This window comes from Desmodus rotundus, chromosome 9 (genome assembly GCF_022682495.2).
Source record: "Desmodus rotundus isolate HL8 chromosome 9, HLdesRot8A.1, whole genome shotgun sequence".
Lineage (NCBI taxonomy): Eukaryota > Metazoa > Chordata > Mammalia > Chiroptera > Phyllostomidae > Desmodus > Desmodus rotundus.
In genome coordinates, this window is record NC_071395.1 from 91,671,780 (window position 1) to 91,693,182 (window position 21,403).

General features: G+C 41.8%; 1 protein-coding gene across 3 annotated transcripts in view; it reads left to right on the plus strand.

The window, feature by feature from the left end:
* The window catches only part of NSF (N-ethylmaleimide sensitive factor, vesicle fusing ATPase), a 132,820-nt gene that overhangs the window by 101,319 nt on the left and 10,098 nt on the right, over positions 1–21,403 (plus strand). For all 3 annotated transcript variants that reach the window (XM_053910403.1, XM_053910401.1, XM_053910402.1), the window contains exons 16-17: positions 1,662–1,728; positions 3,961–4,040. In XM_053910403.1, the coding sequence (XP_053766378.1) occupies positions 1,662–1,728; positions 3,961–4,040 (147 nt within the window). The remainder of the gene's footprint in view (positions 1–1,661; positions 1,729–3,960; positions 4,041–21,403) is intronic.

Genomic DNA, 21,403 nt, shown 5'->3' on the forward strand with positions numbered 1-21,403 from the left:
TACTGGAGAATCGTGTGGTGACTCTTAAAGCTCCTTCCAGAAAATGATACATTTTATCATTTTTATCTCTCTCGCGGTGAGGAGGCAGATAGCTAAGGATGATAGGGTTGCAACAGAGCTCTTCTGCCAGCATGCTTCCTTTTACCTGCTCAGCAGCATGGGTCAATTCCATGTGAGGGACTGGGGAGGGATTTAGCAGGAGTTTGGTTTTTTGTTTCTGGGTTTTTTTACATCTTTGAAGGTGACTTTTGAGTATAGAAAACACCATATATAGCTAATTTAAGGTCTAAAAAATTAAAATTCAACATACCAAATTATGTAAGACTTAGTTTTTAAAACAAAAGTGAACTAACTTTAAAAAAGTACTTACATCTCTTACTATGTAAGTCTAGAAAAATTTAGCAATTATTTAAAAGGGGACTTTTACAATTAAATATAATTTTTAAAAATATCTTAAACCCTATTTCCACATTTAAAATATTTTATTTTCTCTTTGAAGTACATCAGTTTTTTGTCTAACAAAAATCATTCTGATTTCAAAGTATATAATTACATTTATTTAATAACAAATTAAATTAAAACATAATATGGTTAATCTTAGATTATCTTTACCATTTGCAAGGCTATTAAAATTATCTTTTACCTTCCGATGTAAAATTAATTATTCAATTGCATATTTTAAATTGAACTAACACGGCTAATCTAGTAATCTGATATGGTAAGTTTTCTTAATTGTTACAAATACCTTAAAGACTAAGTATACACAGGTTGTCTTTAAACTTAGTATGAAAAATATTAATATTACAGGTTGATTTAGTTTATTTCTATACCTAATTTTTTATCTTGTATAGTTAGAATATACCTACTAAGGAATATTATACCTCCCCAAGCAAAATTGTGGGGAGGGGGGTTAGTGGTCCTTGGGGCACTGAGGTTATTTAACAACCAGAGAGGTTGGGCTGGGATGCAGGAGTTAACTCTTACAGATGACACCACGGGATGCACTGAGCCTCAGTTACAGTTGCTGGAAAAGGAACCCCCAAGTTACAGAAAGGCCGGTCCAAGGCCTTGGGCGCTCGTAAGACAATTGTCTTCACAATGTCTTTGGTTCTGAAGATAGAACCAGACCTGTCTGGCCCTTTGTTCTCAGCTTTAATTCTTCTGTAAGCACTTTGACCATGTGGTCTGGTTTGAGTTGACAAGCTTCTGTTCTTTCAGTGTCATTCCCGCCAAATAGGGCCACAGTTCTCGCAGATAGTAAAATGGCGCCCAGTTCTATTTACGTACCCCTTGTGGCTTCATCTGGCTCTTGAGCCACAACACTGAAGTCGTGCTCCTGGAACAGGAGACACCTTTGTGATAAACCTGAGGGATTTGTCGGCTCTCCGCATCCCAGCGATGACACAGCTCTGACCCCTTGTGTCATCTTGGGCAAGTCAGTTAACTGCTTTGGACCCCAATTTTTTCATTCTTCAATTGCAAGAACTATTTTTGTTCTAAAATCCTATTATCTTTTAAATTCTAATTTAGTGTGGTCTGAAATATTGGTGTTTTACTGTGCGTTGCTTAGGCATTGCTCAAGTTAACTAAATTCTATCTTCTTGGAAGTTGCCGTCATTATGGAGAGCAGTGAGATAATCCGTGGTTTTGCCTTCTTCCAGATCTTTGACGACGCGTACAAATCCCAGCTCAGTTGTGTGGTTGTGGACGACATCGAGAGACTGCTCGGTGAGTCACAGCGTGTGCCGTGGTGCTGTCTTTGCCCCGTTATGGCCAGTGTGTCACAGATTATAAGAGAAAAAGAGCAGGCGTTTACAAACTGTAGGGCAATACAAATACCCTTATTCGTCTGATAAGGAAAGGTAACATTGTCTCCCCTTCTCTGTTCAGTGATGGCGTCCACGTTCAGTACGCCTGTGACTGTAACTTCATTATAAACTGCTCTCCTGTGAGGGCTCCTGCCTCACAATGTTTCGTACCTTCTACAAAGTTCCCTGCCCACAGCCAATGGTCAGCAACTTTTGTTGGTGGATACATTTACTGCCTATCGCTCAGAGGCTCCACTTAGGAACTTGGACAGAACTGGTGGAAGGAGGGCTCACAACTGCCACGAGGTAACACTGGGGGCAGAAGCCTCAAGCTCCGTGTTACCTCAGTTTCTGCTCATGTAAAGCAGAGACTGCATCCCTTTCCTTCCTTGTTTCATAGAATAATTGTGAAGACTAAAATGGGGAAATAATGTTGAAGACATTGTGACAGTTAAAAGTGCTCTATAGTAATTTTAAAAATACATTTATTAAACATCTCCTGTGTTTAAGAGCACTGCTGCAGAATACAGAGATGAGTGAGACAGTCCCTGCACTCAGCTCATAAGGGGTAATCTGCAAATAAAGTCCAGGAAAGTATTACCTTACATGTTAAAGATTTTATTTATTCTTTTAGAGAGGGGGCCAGGGAGGGAGAAGGGCAGGGAGAGAAACACCGATGTGCGATCGATACATCATATCGGTTGTCTCTCGCACACCCTGACTGGGGGCCTGGCCCACGACCCGGGCATGTGCCCTGACTAGGAATCGAACCACCAGCCTTTTAGTTTGCAGGCCAGCACTCAATCTACTGAACCACGCCAGCCAGGGCTTATATTTTGTTCCCATTGCAAAAATTAGATAATCTGGAATAAACTTACTATTATAACAATGGTTCCGGATGTTGTAATAAACTCTGTTGAAATTGAACCCACCTGGTGACTTAATAAACCTGAAAATAGATTAATCCCTTCTTCCTTAAGCTACCCATAATGGTGTAGCTTAACAATCTCAAGTTAACTATCTGACTACGTTTTTCCTAAGATTTTCAGACTTGCTTTAGGTAGATCCTGTTATTTATTCTCTTGTTTTCTAAGGCAATATTTGTTATAAAGCAAAGCAGGTATATCTGTGAGGTCTTTTTAAAGTGATAGTTTTATCTAGTGACCTGGGATTTTGGTCTGCTATTTTTGATACATTTCAGCCCAGTTTATAGGATTATTTCTTTAAAAGCTCTTAGGCACATACTCATAGCTCTGTGTAAATTCCTTTATCTAAACACAATTGAGATGTGTGGTCATAGCAACACCACTGCGTCAGGAATGTGTGCCCTCTGAGTATATTTTCCTTCGTGTGAGTTATTATCTGCGCTCGCTTGTTCATCTATTCAACAAGCGTTTGCCCAGCCCTTACTGTGCTAGAAGTATTAGGTCTCAGAAAAATAAGATGCTGTCTGTCATTATAGCATATGTTGGCAAAATTACTGCAGTGTAGAATGTGCCATTGTTCTGGACGATCAGAAAAGGGAAGGGTCACTTTTGACTCCCGAGCGCTGACGCCTGAAGGAAGCTGTAAGCGCAGGGCAGGGGCGCACCTGCAATATGCAGAGGAAGTTAAGGAGACGGCATTTGTGCAGAATCGTAAAGGGTTGCTAGAAATTTAACAGGTGGGAAGTTCTTTCAGAAAGTTCTTTGTTCTTCACCATCTGAGGACGAATCCCAGTGGCTCTTACGTCTTTTTAGTTATATTGGAGTGCCTTTCTTACGTTACTGTTACTTGCCGTTTTTCCTTCTGGCCATTTTCTAGCGTGCTGTTTTGTTGCCTGTGTACTTGGGGAAATGTATTGCCACAGTTTGTAGTAATCTCTGGGAAATGCTTAGTAAATACATCTGGGTTTTTTCTTCTTAAAAAAACCTGTCTCTGAATATGTCTACATGAACCCAAAATGTATATTTAGAAGCTTTAAAAAAAATTTACAGATGAAAGTTCTCATATAATTTTATGCGTTGAAGTTATTGAAGATTCTTTTCTTATTATCATTAGTGGCATGACTGTTTTTAGAACTGTGTTTGCTCTTGATGTAGAAAAACCTGAATGTTTGGAATATGTGCATTTCTGTATCAAATCCCTAAACGTAGTAATGTTTCTCTTCCAGATTATGTCCCTATTGGCCCTCGATTTTCCAATCTGGTATTACAGGCTCTTCTTGTGTTACTGAAAAAGGCTCCTCCTCAGGTAAAAATAACACAAGGAACATCTTCACAGTTTCTCCAGCAAATTGCTTATAATGGTGCAGTCTCCCTAAATAAGACGGTTACCATAAATGTATAAAATTCTGTTGCGGAATTTTGAAAGGTCATCTGGTCTGGCCTTCTGTCTCAAGGTAAATCATTTTAACAATCAGAGAAGATTTCCGTTCCTTTTCTGAAGATTTCAAAATCCCTTAGTTCCAGTTAGTATCCTGTGTTGTTCTTTAAGTTCCCCCATCGTATTATACATCTTCACTCCCTTTATCTCCTCCGAGAAATTATGATGTCAGTGTGTAAGGGGTTCATTTGTTTCCTTTATCACTTTATAGGCTTTTCTAAGAATTTTTATTTGGGGAAATTTATTTCCTATAGGCAGATTTTTTTTTTAATTTTTCCAGATGAATTTGAGTTGTTTCTCTTCTGACGTGTGGCCTATTTAAGGAGTAAGTTTATAGCCAGGATCTTGGGTCATGTGGTAGCCACTGATGTGGCTACTGGAGATTGGTGATTTTGATGGCCTAACACATTTAAACTAACCCATAAAGGTTGGTTAAGTAGGTTACTTATGTAGAGGCTACCAGAGCATATTTGGCTGTGACACAAGACATGAATTCGCTTGATTGATTCTGTGTGCTATAACCTCGAAGAAATGCTAATGAAGGCAGATGCAAAGGAGTTAAGTACTAATTTGAAAAACATCTTAATGCCTCTATGGGAATCTCATATTTGAAGATAGAGATATAAATTAAACTATAGGGAAAACATTCAATATTTAAGCTGGTAAATTTGAATTTAATTTAACAGTAAAATTGTGTGTGCGTGTGTTACATCTAAAGGAAAGGACTTGTCTTGATGTTTTAGGGTTTTAAAAAAATTTCTAGAATAGTGAAAAGAAACATAACCTACAACAACCTTGAAATTTTATTATATATCACACGCCAAAAAATTCTTTTTTATGAAATCAGCACTTTAAAAATCATGAGATTGGGAGACTTTTTCCAGGCATTTAAATTTATTTCTTGTAATATTTAGGTTTTTTTACCTAAAAAGAACCTAAATATTTATGCTGGAAGTTATTGGGAAGAGGGAAGAGTAATTTTTCAATGGTATTTTTCAAACCGCCTGTCCTTTACATTGTTCAATACTAAACACCAAGCTTAGAATTATTTGTGATCCAAAATAGATACTAAAAGAAATAAACAGGACAGGAAGGAGGTATAAGGGGGGTAACTGGTAATGACAAAAATATAATAAATTTTTTTTAAAGAAATAAGCAGGACCTATTAACAAATGACCTGTAACATTTTAATTAAATACTTAGGAATAACCGTTTCTCTTTTATAAAAATAGTTGTAAGATTCTTGAGGAGGAAAATGATCCTATGCTCTTCAAAAATATATGTATTTTAGCGTCTCCTCATTGTGGTGGGATTAACTATTTTACTGTCGCTGTAGTTTATATTTGGCGAGGCACGATCAAAGTGAAAAGGTTAAAAAATAAGTAAAAGTTCCAAAGTTCCAGTGGCAAATAAGCACATGAAAAGATACTCAACGTCATTAGCCATCAGGAAAATGCAAATCAAAGCCACAATGAGATACCACTTCATATCCTCTAGGGTGGCTGTAATTTAAAAGTCAGATAACAAGGATCATGATGGGGGCACAGGTAAACATGGCTCGCCTCCTTGCACAGCCACAGCAAACATTACAACTAGACTATAGAACAGCTGTCACCCAGAATCATCAGAAAATCAAACTGTATGGAAGTCCGACTACCAAGGAATTAAAGAAGTCGCATTCATCCAGACAGGTAGGAGGGGCAGAGACAGGAGACACACGGAGAGACGCAGAGATGCGGAAAGGCGGTCCCATACCCGAGGATGGTGAATAAAAATCAGGAGGGATACCTCAGGAGCAAGGGATCCATCCCATCCTCACATCAGACCACCCAGTCCAGGATTCCAGTGCCAGGAAGATAAGTCCCCATAACTTCTGGTTGTAAAAACCAGTGGGAGGTGGAGCAGCAGAAGAGTCTATGGAATTCTCAGGAGTCTCCTCTTAAACGGCCCGCAACAAACTTAGGACTTATGCAGACTCACTCACTCTGGCTCCAGCAACAGGGGCAGCAGCTGGAAAGGCACCAGTGGCAAAGGGGAAGAAATTGAAGTGTCTGACATCAGGGCAAGTGCCTGGGGATAGCTTCCTTCCAGACTGAACTTCAGCAGCCAACCAGCAGCATTGTCTTCTTTCTGAGCCCACTCCCACCCAGAGCCTCACCCAGAGCCTCAGAACAATGACACCATATCAGAGACTCCATCCACCTGGTTCACACAGGTTGCCCTGCCCCAGCGATTACCTAAGGCTCCTCCTCATCCAACTTACTGGCATGCTTTTCTGCAGTAGGCCCACTACTAAGACAGGGAATCAAAGCAGCTCTGCCTCATACATGGGGACAAACACAGGGAGGCTGCCAAAGTGAGAAGACAAAGAAATATGGCCCAAATTGAAGAGCAGAACAGAATTCCAGAAACTGAACAAAACAAAATGGAGATAAGCAATCTAACAGATGCAGAGTTCAAAATACTGGTGATTAAGAAGCTCAGGGAACTCACTGGGTACTTCAACAGCATACAAAAGACCCAGGCAGAAATGAAGGTTACACTAAGTGAAATAAAGAACAATATACAGGGAACCAATAGTGGAATGGATGAAGCCGAGAACTGAATCAATGATTTGGAACATAAGGAAGAATAAAACTACTCAATCAGAAAAGCAAGAAGAAGAAAATTCCAAAAAAGCAAGGATAGTTTAAGGAGCCTCTGGGACATCTTCAAACGTACCAACATTTGAATCATAGAGGTGCCAGAAGGAGAAGAGAGAGAGCAAGAAATTGAAGACTTATTTGAAAAAATAATGAAAGAAAACTTCCCTAGTTTGGTGAAGAAATAGACTTACAAGTCCAGGAAGCTCAGAGAGCCCCAAGCAAGACTGACACAGAGAGGACCACACCAAGACACATCATAATTAAAATGCCAAAGGTTAAAGATAAAAAGGGAATCTTACAAGCAGCAAGAGAAAAGAAGATAGTTACCTACAAAGGAGTTCCCATAAGACTGTCAGATGATTTCTCAAAAGAAACTTTGCAGGCAAGAAGGCACCAGCAAAAAGTATTCAAAGTAATGAGAAGTAAGGACCTGCAACCTAAATTACTCTATCCAGCAAAGCTGTCATTTAGAATCAAAGGGCAGATAAAGTGCTTCCCAGACAAGGTAAAGCTAAAGGAGTTCATCATCACCAAGCCCTTACTATATGAAATATTAAAAGAACTTATGTAAGAAAAAGAAGATCAAAACTATGAACATTAAAATGGCAATAAATTCACTACTATCAACAATTGAATCTAAAAAACAAACTAAGCAAACAAGCAGAATAGAAACAGGATCATAGATTTGGAGATCATTTGGAGGGTTATCAGTTGGGAAGGGGAAGAATGGGGGGAAAGTTGCAGGGATTAAGAAGTACAAATTGGTAGATACAGAATAGACAGGAGGATGTTAAGAACTGTATAGGAAATGGAGTAGCTGAAGTACGTATATGCACCAGCCTGCAAACCAGAGTCATCGGTTGGATTCCCAGTCAGGGCACATGCCTTGGTTACCTGCCACATTCCCCAGTAGGGAGCGCAGAAGAGGGCAACCACATATCGATGTTTCTCTCCCTCTCTTTCTCTCTCCCTTCCCCTCTAAAAAGTAAATAAGTATATAAAATCTTTTTTTTAAAAAAAGAACTTACATGCATGACCCATGGACGTGAACTAAGGGGGACGATTGCTGGAGGGAATAGGGGGTACCAGGTGGAGGGGAGCAAAAGGGGGAAAATTGGGACAACTGTAATAAAGTAATCAATAAAACATATTTTTTTAAAGTCAGATAATAACAAGAGCATATAGAGAAATTGGAACCCTTACTGCTGGTGGGAATATAAAAATTGTGCAGCCTTTGGAAACTGTCTAGCAGTTTCTCGGGTTAAACATAGTTACCGTATGACCCAGAAATTCTACTTCTAAATATGTACCCAAAATAAATGAAAATATATGCCCATCCAGAAGCTTGCATAGGAATGTCCATGGCAGTATTGTTCAAAACAGCTGAAAAATGAAAACAACTCAGATGTTCATCAAATAGAATAAAGTGTGCTGTATACAATACATACAATGGAGTATTCGACGATACAGAGAAGTGAGTGCTGACACGTGCTACAATGTGGGTGAGCCTTGAAAACATTGTGCTAAGTGAAAGAAGCCCGTCACAAAAGACCACATGTCATATGATTTCATTTGTACGGAATGTTCAGAATTGGCAGATCTATAGACAGAAAGGAGATTTGTTAGTGGTTGCCCAGGACTTGCAGGGGTGGATAGGGAGAATGAGAGGCGTTCTTTTTGTGCGATGAAAATGTTCTAAAATTGATTAGAACATGTGGCGATGATTTCACTTATCTGTGCATATACCTAAAAACCGTTAAATTGTACACTTTAAATCAGTGGATTATGTATTATGTAAAAGATATCCCAATAACATGGTCACCAAAAAAAAGGAGGTGGTTTCAGAAGCTTCTTAAATGATGAAAGGAGGCTATATAAAAAGCTAGAAGTGAAGAGTACACACACAGGCACCTGGCCGAGCTTGGGAGAAATCTTAGAAACAGGAATTGGATCATTAAAAAGGGATGTGGAAATTCATTGCTCTTAGGAATGAAAAGGAAGTCTATAGGAATACGAGGAAGTAAGAGGTAGATCTGCTGGCTTTAGTGATTGGAAGTGGCAGGGATTCTCACTTAAGAGAATGCCAGCCCGTCATTAATCAGAATCTGGTGGCTCTGATCTGGACTGCTAAACGGCCTCCTGTATAAGTGAATCAGTGGCAGAGGAAATTGTTTGAAATATTTCTTGTTGGCATATATTTGAACAAAATACAAATATGCTTTCTCTGTATCACCTTGCTTTTTAAAATTAGTTTGTATTCTCTCTGGAAAATAAGGGGAAAATTTCAGGCTAATCAGTGTCAAGACTATTTGTCATTCTAGAATAGGAACATTTAGGGTTTTTAGATATTTTCAATTAAATAGTAAAAGTATGTGGATTTGAATATTAAATGTTATGAATATGTACAAATGCATAGATGGTAGAAAGCTATTGTTTTATCGCTGAAACAGAAAAGTTGCAGGCATTTTGCTTTGAAAAAAGGGGCCGTACATACATACAATAGGGTAATCATATCAGTCACAGAATCCTTAATTCTGCATTTGTTGTAATTCCAGCTTTCACACAGAAAAATTGTGAGCATGTGTGCACATGCTCACATAAAGGGATCCCTTCGGGGTCACTATGTTGTTATGTATCAAGATATTCTCTTTTCTACTTCTCCCCCTCCCCCATGCTCCTCCCTCGTTGTAAATTGGCTTATTAAAACTGGTTCACAAGCCTTCCTTTTTTCCCTTTGTGATTGCTTGGGTCTTGGATTTTCAGTGTGGGACTAAGAATTCAAGTCAGATTTCAGTTACTAGGATAATTTTCTTTGAATTTTAAATTTTTCTAAGTAAATGCATAGATTTTTAATGAATCTGGTATTCAGTGGATTTGCTTTAAATGTAGCTGGAGAGTTAATTTCATGATTGATTTATTAGCCCTTTGAAAGTATAAAAAGTGGTATCTGTAGTTCATGAAGACTGAAAAACATCATCACATTTTGTTTAGCATCCTTTTAAAACCAATTAAAAGCTTTTCTAAAATGGATTGAACAGGAGAAAATAAAACATGTTCCCTAGGTCTTTATTCCAATCAAGTTTCCCTGTGTTCTGCAGGAGAAGAGATCGAGGGGGGATAGAGAAATTGAAAAGGGCTGTCCCAGCAGGGCGCCACGCCGGAGAAAAGGGCTGCTCTGAGAACTCAGCAGCAGCAGCTAAGAAAGCTCCCAGCCTGCTTCATCTACATGCAGAGTCACACAAGGCATGGGGGTGCTCACCGTCACCACAGAGGTTTCACATGTGCTTCCCTGCTGATTCCTGTGAAAAGCTAACAATTGGCTTGGAGGGTAAAAGACCACTGCAGCTCACCCGCCCCGAGCTGGACGTACAATTTGTCCAGTGTTAGGAAATGTCCGGCTTAGCAGTGAGAGGCTGGAAGACACCCCTCCTTCCAGCAAGAGTCCTAAAGCCGGCTCTTTTACTCCATGACACTGGGGCTCTTTTCAAGTCTCACAGATTTATGGAAGTTGAGGGGAATGTGCTTTTCACTGTCAGGAGGATGAAAGCCCTGGTCTTAATGTCAAGGAAGCTGCAGTGGAGAAGCGGCAAGGCCAGGTAAAGCATCCTGCAGCCTGCCGAGGCAGTGACTCTATTATGTTCCCCATAGATTGCTTCTGAGGCCTTCTTTTTTGGGTGGGGCTGGGGGGACACAGGATGAAGTGCCTGAAAAGGAACTCCTCAGGTAAAACGACGTGACATCCCGGTTTCCTCGGCAAGTGAGAGAGCAGTTAAGCCTGTTGACCTGACTGCTTTATTGCTAGGTTTACTTGACACAGGAACCACACTGGAAGACCACGTCTGTAAGTGCCAGAACAGACGTGTAATTTGTGGGGAACCGTGCCTTGTCCACTTCCGCGCCTCCCAGCCTTTCTCCGATCACGGCACATAGAAGACGAGCACGTTCGATGTGGCCCTTGGGTGACGGGGCGAGGCCACTCCCAACCGCCAGAGATGCAGCCAGCCCAGCCTTCCCAAGGGCAGATGAGGGTTGGTGACTTGTCCACCTGTGACTCATGTGCAGCGTACTGGTTGTAAAACTTTGGAAAATGTAAACTCTTACAAAAGAAGATCACTCCAGATGCACAGCAATATTGCTGACGTAGAACTCAGACCTAACAGTTGTCAGAGTTTGGGCTAAGGTATAAAGTTGTTGAAAAAAATAACTCCTCACTGCCCTGGCACCTAGGAATGTCATCTGGTAAGAAAGAAGTCAACTTTGGAGCCAGGACAGGCACACGTCTGAACCAAAAAGAAACTTCGCAAACCCCTGCTGGGAACCCAGGCAGACATGCTTGTTTCTCCTTGGTTTCATTTTAACATGACCAGTTTCTAGATAAGATTGCTTTTTATGTAATCCTTGTATGCCATCCTCACACACTCTTACTTCAGAGATGTTATTAGGAAGTCTTGGTACTGTTAAGCAACTCTTCAGGCTTAGCGTTGCTTTAGCAAAATAAACAGATAATAGAAGAGACTCCAGATTGTGCAGGCCTAAACACGAGTATCTTCCCGTCCATCTGCCCAAAATTAACCCTGACTAATGACTGCAATATGACTCAGTAAGATACATAACTACTTTAGGAAAGAGGTTTTAGTCATTTTGCCAGACACATTCTTCGTAATCACTGACGTAGTGGTGACTTTTGCATTGGACTTCTTTGTGGTAAAAACGCTGTAGGATGCTTGACAACTTAATGGCCCGGTTTCTCCACTTACTAAGTCAGTAACATGAGACAGCTACTATATCATATAAAATTTTCTGTGAATATACTTTGCTTAATAGTAACTTGTCTTCTAAAGTTCTGTGTGAATCGAACTCATACGTAATACATGCACGGCCATGCACTGCCTAACAACTTGTTCTGGTCTGTGATGGGCCACACATACCACAGCAGTCCCATGAGACTATCATGGAGCTGAGAAGTTCCTCTTGCCCAGTGACATTACGCCGTCAAGCAGTGGCACAGTGCATTACTCGCGGATTTGCAGTGATGCCGGTGCAAACAAACCCCGCGCTCCTCGCTGTATAAAAGTATGGCACTCACAATTACCAGCGTAGGCCCTGCCGTCTAGGTTTGTGTGAGTAGGTGTACGCAGTGGCAAAATCCCCTGGTGACACATTTCTCAGAACGTGCTCCCGTCATTCAGTGGCACGTGACTGTATATGTAGGACAGCTTCAAATACATTAAAAACCAGTAAAAGAAATTTGGTGAGTCCTTTTATAAAAACATAGCTACAGATATTTGCTGAACAAAACCATGTTTTCAAAATAGGGTGATTTGGTAGAGCATGTCTATAATAGGTATTAATGAATACAAGAAAATTATAAGACATATATCATTTTCAGATAACTCAAAATTAAATATCGCAATTTTAATCATCTCAGAAATGCTATGGTTCTGAGACAGAATATTCTTTCACTGCCGGAATGTCTTTATCTAGCCCCATCGCCTTAAATGTATTACCGTGACACACTATCAGCGGTAAAAAGTGCTGATTATGGTGTCACAGTATTCCGCGGGGCCACGAGTCTGGTATGAGTGCCATCTCTGCAGAGCTTGCTCTTCGTGTTGGACTTGGAGTCAGAAAGCCTGAGACTGAGTCTCAGCTCAGCTGTCTTCTGGCTCCGTAACCTCTGCCCTTTGTGTCTGTTTCTTCATCTGTAAAATGGGGTGATTCCTCCTACCTTAGCTACCCCAGTGAGGGCCTTTCTCCCTTTCTTTTAACCTTACTGAGGCTCTGTAGGTGACATTTGTTGAGTGGCATTCTGAAGATGGTGATTCTTAGCTACATACGGAACGGGCACTGGCGGTGTAAATAGCACAGGAGTTAGAATTCAAAGACTCGACTATGAATCCAGTCTCTTCCCTTCTGAACCTCACTTTTCTCATTTGTAAAACAGAAACAACAGTAATATTTAGATTGGGAGAATTAAATAGGATAAATCTTTATTGTAGTTCTTTGTGAACTGCAAAGCACAACTTAGTTATTAGTTTATTATTCACTTCAGAGAAAACTCTCAGTCTGTCTTCCCTCACACACACACACACACACACACACACACACACACATCTGAAACTAGCGAAGTGACCAACCCCTGTCAAAGGAGTTAATCTCCATGGGCCGCTGCTGAAGAAACCAGCCCTAGAAGTGTTGGCACGAAGAGCACAGCAGCTTTTTACCTCTAGCTGCCAGCCATCTTGCCCCCGCCGACCCTGCCTTAGCCAGCCCTGGGGCAAGCGGAAGAAGGGGCCAGCTTCTGGAAGAAGAGGGGGAGTAATGGGAAGGGAGGACAGGGAGAAATACCAAGTCACAGCAGTCCGATGAAAAGCTCTGGCCACCCAGCTAGTGACCTGTATAAACTAGGCCTATGTCAGCACCTGCCTGCATAAGTGTCAAATCACCTTGCACTTAATCCTCAGTTATTCTTATAGTGTGATTTCAGTTGTAAAGACGGGAGGACTGGAGTGAGTGTGCCAGAAGTGTTTATTGTGATTGCCTCTATGTGAATGGCCTCCAAACTTTAAACACATATCCCTACTAGTAAAAAATATTTTAACTCATCCTCCCAATAGTTTAATACAGCTATTATTTTATAAGATAATGTTCATTTAAAACGTATACACAGAAGGAAATTTTTTAAAGAATGAAATTAAAAATAAAAGTGAAAGGCAGATCTAGTGTTTCTCCGTCTTAAAGACAACTGCTGTGACTGAGCCCTGGCTGGTGTGGCTCAGTGGATTGAGCACAGGCGTGCGAACCAAAGGGTCGCTGGTTCAATTCCCAGTCAGGGCGCATGCCTGGGTTGCAGGCCAGGTCCTTGGTTGGGGGCGTATGAGAGGCAACCACACATCGATGTTTCTCTCCCTCACTTTTCCCTTCCCTTCCCCTCTCTCTAAAAATAAATAAATAAATATATTTTTTAAAAAGACGACTGCTATGACTTAGATGGTAGGATTATAGGTGATTTTTTTTCTACTTTAGTATTTCCTGTGTTTTATAAATTTTATATAATAAGAATTTATTACTTTATAGTCAGGAAAAATAAAACCAATGGGTACAATATTATTTTCATTTTTAACTTAGCATAACTATCAAAATTCTTTTATTCTAACCCTTCCAACTAATTTGCTGTGTGACTAACAGTTAAGTGAACCTACCTTTATCTCTACGCTCATCTGTGTATAATGTTTTTAACCTTATTTTTTCTCTTAAAGCCGACTTAATTTAAGACACCCTGTGGTCCTGAAAGTGAAGTGTGAAAGTGCCTCATGACTCCACAGTTGTCCTTGGAAACCCACCTGGCATTCGGCTCAGGGCTGTGCTTCCAGTCTGGGCTTATGACCGTTGAATGCCAATGTGACTAAGGTTGACGGAGATAGGTGGTGACAGTTGTATTCAGTTTCATGGAAGGGAGATGGGAAGTTTCTTTCCACCCAAAAGTATTTCTTTTGACAGGCAAGTCTGCAGCATTACTTTAAGGAATACATGCTTTTACTAGGATGTGCATTTGTTCCACACGCTAGAAATACAAAGATGAATAAGGCCTTGTACCTGCCCTCAAAGAGCTCATAATCCAGGACCACGTGTTTGGTTTGCGCGCAAGATGGAGTGGCAGGGCGGGTTGACATCCAGCCCACACCCTGCTCACCACGCCGTCCACTCTGGTGTGCGGCTGAATCTGCCCTGAGTAGGGTTGCCAGACTTAGTAAACTGAATACAGGTGAATTCAAATTTCAGAAGGACGTCAAATAATTTTCTAGTGTGACCTTAGCCCATTCAGTGTTTGAGGCATACGCCAAGACTTTATCTGGCAACCCTATGCCTCAGGAAGAGGGAAAAGGGTGCCTTTTTACTCATACATGGTGCTGGGCCTTCGGGGGCTGGGGGCAAGGGTCGCTGCATGCACCCAGACAACTGCTTGTTTCTAATTCATCTACCGAGGAGGCTGTTTCCTCTCCAATCCATACAGAGGCTAACTGGTGGCCCTGTCGGCTTCCAGTGAGGGGAAAGGTGTGTAAGCGTGATATCTTAGTTAGGTTTTATAAGTTAGGTGGGGTTCCAGTGGAATGTAAAGGAAAGCGTGGTCCACTTTACCTGAGAAAATCTGCAAACGTTTCACAAGTAGTAGTTCTTGGTCTTGGCCTTGAGAGATGAGTGAAAGGGAGAGGGCTCAGGGCCGCTGTGCCATGCTGAGGAGTAGGGAGACAGTGAAGGATGCTCCATGCCAGAGTCAGCAGATTTATTATGTACACACTAACTGGTACTTGGGACTTTCAGGATATGTTTCATGTACAGTCACTTACCTTAGGTTTCATATGGCATATTCAGTTTCACTGGAGGGAAGACTAGGAATTCATGAGAACTCAAAGGCTTCATTTTCTCCAAATGACTGAATCTTAACCTCTTTAAATATTAATTATTATACTTTAGCCTTCTTTATTTGATTTGATATTTTACTGAATTTATTGGGGTGGCATTGCTTAATAAAATTTTATGTTTCAGGTTACATCATCTGCGTATTGCATTGTGCATTCACCACCACTTTAGCCCTTTTTAAAAGGAAAAAATGGTACCCTGGCCAGGCGGTAGCGTGTTGTCCTGTACACCAAAAGGTTGCAGGTTCGATCCCCATCAGGACACGTACAGGAGGCAACTGATTGATGTTTCTCTCACATTGATGTTTCCCTCTCTCCCTCTGTCTCTTTCTGTCTGTCAAATCAATAAACGTATCCTTGGGCGAGGATTTTTTTAAAAAGGAAATAATGGCTACATATATTTTGGTGTCTGAAGCTAAGTATCACACACACTGTATTGATGGATATGGACCATCATCCCAAACCGTAATTAATCACCTGAGTAACAGTAAGAACTATTGGAACGTGTCGGACTGCCGCGGTCGCCAGGAAGTGGGCCCAGCGTGCCGCTTTCGTCTTGTTTTTGCATTTTGGGACCTCTTCTTGTTTTTAATGGTTTTGCTATGAGTTGTATTAGTTCCTGCCTCTGACAGTGCCCCTCTCCTAATTCGCTGCTCCCGGTCATCTGTGATGGAGAAAGGCAACCACCAGGGCGCAGGAGTTGTTTGTGGAGGGAGAGGAAGGGGCCTGTGCGGACAGCTCTCCTGCAGCACGGCCACGTTACGACTGATGTGGTCCCCTTCCCCCATTAAATGAAAGAAATTGAAGTGTTATTTTTCAGCTGTTGGTATTTAAAACACTTTGTTCAACCTGAAAGGTCTTTTTTTCTGATTCTAAAAGAAAGAATATTTTTGTGGGCCTCTCAAATGCCACTGATGGATAAGTCGGCACTCCCCGTGAGTGAAGTCACCTGAACCTCACTTTGTTTTGTGTTCTGCTTTCAGTCCTGGAAGTGTGAGGATTTGGCTGATTTCTTGTGTTTTGACTGTGTTCTGGATAGTTGAAATCGTTCAGCAAAGTGGCCTCCAGAGAAGTGGTGTGGTTACCGGGCTCTGTGTCCTGAGAGGTCAGGGCCGGAAGCAGTGAGCTGGGTTGTTCGGGGTTAAATGAGGGCAGAGTGTGGAGAGCAGGCGAGTTCTGAAATATCTGGAACATAAGAGATGATCGCAAACGGGTAGGAACTCTGGAAAGCATTTTAATAAAGAGGAATACCATGGATCAAAAGCACAGAGGTAGAAATCAAAGAAAAAATAAGAAAATTGACCTGATAGAGCAGAGGGGCCATTTCAGGGCACACCCAGCTAAAAGCTGAGCGAAGTGGGGAGGTGTGCTGCAGGTGCCAGGCCGGGGAGTTTGGCGTCATCACTGGTTATCTTGCTTTAAGTCTCCAATGAGAGAACGTGTCTACAAAACTATTCCTTTGGCACTGAGTATCCTAAGTGTACAACTTTTATTTTCTTAATTTCTTTAACCTTTTCTCCTAAGAGCTCAGGGATCCGCATTTCTAGGTAATATATCTCACCTAACTAACTCATAATTAAGGGTCAGCAATTGCTGATGTGAGTTAAAATTACACAAGTAAGAACGGTGGGCAGCAAAGCTTAGTGGAAGTTTCAGTGAGGCCTGAACTCTCCCTCCTGGATATAAAAGCTTCAGACGATCACTTCACCTCTCACCCCAGGTCTCTCAGCTACAAAAGAGCCAATGAGGGAGAAGGCAAGGACCAGGTAACCTTTAAGAGCTGCTCCAAGTGTAAAATCTGATGACTTGGTGTCTTTTTCATAAATTGCTACTAAAATGTTCTTTAATATTACAAAGTGGGCTGCTCACCTGTAGTAATTATTTACAATTATTTGGGGCAAAGCTTCTCATTTTGCATCCAGTGTGCATCATGAGTTCCCCTCTTTGTTGTCGTCTCTCCTACTTGCAGTGGTTACAAAGACGGTAGACTAAGAATGTGCTTCAGGGGAAACGTCTAATGGAGAGTTTAAGTGTAGTTGCCTGCCTAGTTGTAGCATGATTTATTTGAAACATCCTTCCTTTGGTATTCAACTTAAACATTTAACTACCCCCCCCCAAAAAAGTTGCAGACATTTGAGCTAGAGAAATCAGAACTGCATGCAGAAAGGCCCCACGCCTCTCCTGTCCCGGTCCAGAGCCCTGGTGGTTTTTAATGGGAGTCAGTTTTTTCCCTTGGTTTGGGAAAACCGAGACTTGTAGGAGATGCTTAATAATACTTGTTATCTTACTAGCTTAAATTAATGGCTTCTGATGAATCTTATCTCTTCTCTGTGAGAGAAGTCTGCATTATCTAATTGGTAGCTTAACTATTTATCGATCAATCCATTAACTAAAAGAGCTATAACAGCCTTTGCATCTACTCACACTGTAAACGAAGCATACATGCTATTCCTTTTAGATTATTTTCTCTAAAAGTTGTTGTCGTCATAGCATTCAGCACTTGGGGCTCAGAGCACATTCTCCTGTTGGACACTTGGTGTAATGTGCATTCTCCCAGGGCCAGGCCAGAGCACGTAACGAAGGAGTGATCTGCTGCCCTTGAAGCCTGTGCTGAGATCGCCATTCATTCATTCAAGTCAAATTCACTAACTATTGCTGTGTGCCAGGCTAGCCCTGAATACATTGATAAAACCAAACAGACGTCCTGCCCTTGTGAAGGAGGACTAGCAAAAAGCACAATAAATAAGTAAAGACAGTAAATGAGTAAAGTATTTAGTGCATTATAAGGTGGTTCATACTGGGGGGCAACATCAGGATGAAGGTGAGGAAGGGGGCATTGTAGTTTTAAATGGGGCTGTGGGGGGCTGTGTAGCCCTTGTGGAGAAGGTGACATTCAGGCAACACCTCCACTGGGAGGGAAAGAACATTCCAGGCAGAGGGAACGGGAGTCCCGCATGCTCCATGTGCGGTGCTAGGAACTTCGAGGACATAGATGAGTAAAACATGGCTCCTACCCCCAGGGACTTGACAGGCTAGAAACAAGAGTCAGACTTGCAAATAAATGCAGCAATAAATTGTTAAGTCGAATTGTTTAAAATGTCTCTATTGAATCATGCAAAGTAAGTAAAAAATAGGAGAAATTATTCCCATTTCAAGAATGAAGCTAGGGTAAGTGACGGACTGAACCACCTCTTACCAAGAGTGTTTTCCATGCCCTCTGCCCAGAACTGACTGTTCCCTCAAAGTCGCTGCCTCTCACCGAGGGCCCTCCCCCTCATCGCTGCCACAGCTCCTTCTGGGGGACCCCGCCTGGCCCTCACTGTAACCCTAGTTAAGCTGAAGACTGGTGTTCTCATCTTCCCCTCACACAGTGAATCTGGGCCCTCCGGGAGAATGTGCTCGCTCAGTATCTTTTGCTGCTAGTGCCCCGAGTCGATGGGAAGAGAGGAATTCTCAGGCACCCCACTGCTCGCCCACTGGACTTAAGGTTATGGATTCTTGACATCCTAGGCAGAGGACCATTTTTCAGTTTCCTCTCAAGACCATTTATTCAAGCCTTCACTTCCTTTCCTTCCTGCCTTCAGTGACAATAATGGCGAAGACCCCCTACCCCAAGCATTCTTCACTTCGTGCTCTACTCTGACAGTAGGTCATCTTTTAGTCCCATTTGTATGGTTGAGGAGGAGACAGGTCCCGAGAAGTACAGTAACCTAGCCAGAATCACATAGCTGTGAGTGATGCAGCCTGCCCTTTTCCTGCTGCACCGAGCCCCCCCCCCCCTCGTCTACCCGTCGGGATGTGCCCATCTCCCTTGCGTTCCGCCAGCCCTAGGCTTGCATTAAAAAGGGTGCCATCTCCGAGAAGTATTGGGGAAGGGTGTGGACCCTCCTGGAGTGCTTCCTCTTACAGCTGCCATGTCACTGACGCGGCAGCTTCCTCACTGGCCACCAGACCATCCTGCATGCAGCCGCCAGGATCAGCTCTCTCTTCATCACAGTCCTTCCTCCTCAGGAACATTCTCTAGTTTCCTGTTGCTTTTTATACTAAATCTCCTTCCTTAGTGTAGCATTCTGAGTCTTCCTTTTATTGCTGCCCATTCCCCATCTCTCTAACAAGGACTCCATTACCGGCCCTCAGTGCTCTGGCTCAGCTGCCTCCACCACCCACACAGGATTTGGTAGCATTAGAGCCCTGTCCCTTCTCCAATGGCCTCTTCTTTGTCAGCGTCTCTGCACTTCTACAGGAATCTTCCCAGATAACCCCACTCCAATGAAATCGTCCCCACATGCTGTGCCCCTTCGGCCATTATGAGTTTGCACTTACTGATGGGCTACTTGGTAGTGGCCCCTGAATATTTATGTGCTCTTCCCAGCTAAATTGTAATCACTTTGAAAGCACAAACCAAATCCCATCATTCCATAAGTACCTGACTGCAAAATATTCTTGTTCATGGTCTGATCAACTAATCTGTTTTATCTTTTAGTTACTGGGTTTATAAACTCTTAATATGCTGAAGTTTTTCACAATTCCAGCAGTCATAAAATAAAGAGTAAGGCCTCCAGCACACAGCAGTTTGGAGTTGCACTTTTAAAGTCCTTAATCCATTTCAGGATCTCCAATTGTTCACAGTTAATTCTTCTTACCAAGGGTGTATTACACTTGCTCCGCATTGAATGATACGGAAAGAATGGCCTTTCTTTCCTGCATAACTGACTTTACTTTTGTTCACAGGTTAAAATCAGCCCTTCCATTTCACTGCAGTGTTATATTGGTGGCATTTTTATTTAAGAAGAAAAAAAGCTTTCTCCCATATGAACTTTTGTTACAAATCAGTTTATTAGGGCCAGTCAATGGGCAGGACCTATGAAAGGGTGTGGATTATCTGGTTAGTCCTTTGTGCGCAAAAGGCTTAGACACTGCTTAGTACTGAGCTCATTCTTCCTCATGTAAAGAAGTGTTGTTTTTTGTTGTTTTTGTTGTTTTTTTTTTTTCTGAAGGATCAACACCTGACTGAGCCCTGCCTTTCTCATGGTAATGTTTTCACCTGAGTTGCTTCTTATAGCACCAAGAATTAGTTAACTAATACTTATTTAACCTTGAACAATGCTCATCATAATCCGATTGGCAGATAGTCATTTTATTTAGGCCCTTTCTTTATTGCAGCAGGGCCAGCAAATCTCAGTAAAGAGGATGCTGGGAATGATTTTTTCCCCCCAAATGTTCTCTCTCTACTTCTTTTCTTTCCATCGAGGGGCGGGCACGTTTTGGCCCAGGGGACTTAAGACTAGTAGCCACACACTAACAAGTTGGATTTACCCTCTTGGGTTGAGCTCTAAAACTTGTATTTTTAAAGCTGGCCTTCCTGTTTTATGCTGCTGGCAGCTTATAATGGGATTTATTATAGTAACACACTCAGAGCTGCTTTTTTGTGATAAAGCTTCCTCCTGTCATTACTCCACTAATTAATATACAAAATGACCCGGCATAATTTAATCATTTCGTAATGTTTTTTGGTGTTTTCTTAAAGATGATGCTTTACAAGTCAAGGCCTGAACTTGCCTGGGTCATGACCTCTCTGCAGTGTTTGCAGTCTTGTTAAACAAAAAGAAAAGCAAAACACAAATTAGCATCTCTATTATAAGCTGCGCTACATTTCCCAGTCTTTCAACACTCTGAAGAGCCAGTCACTTAGCTAAGAGAAAGGCTCACAGGGAAAATGGCAGCTTCAGCTTTCTGGCAGGAGTGGGAAGCTTCCTCCTCGATGCCATCCCTCCAGAGCCCTCCGTGGGACAGGAGCAAGGGGAGGGAGCTTGAATTACGGGCTGTGGAACATTAAAACCCTAAGGGAAAAAGAGAAGTACCACTTTCCTTTCAATGTTGTGAGGATGTTCCAGCCTGTGTGGCCTTTGGCATCTGTTAGCCTTCTGGAATATGTTTCTAAGTTTACCCCTAGAATTCAGGGTTGAAAAAGACTTAGAGTGTAGTGTAAAAGCACCACTTCTGTTATGGTAGGTATATATAAGTCTTTGTGTGTTCGTAATTACCCTAACACCCAGGTTCTTTTTTTAAAGGTTTTATTTATTTTTAGAGAGAGGGGAGAGGAGAGAGAACAAGAGCAACAGAAACATTGATGTGTAAGAGAAACATTGATCGGCCTCTCACACGC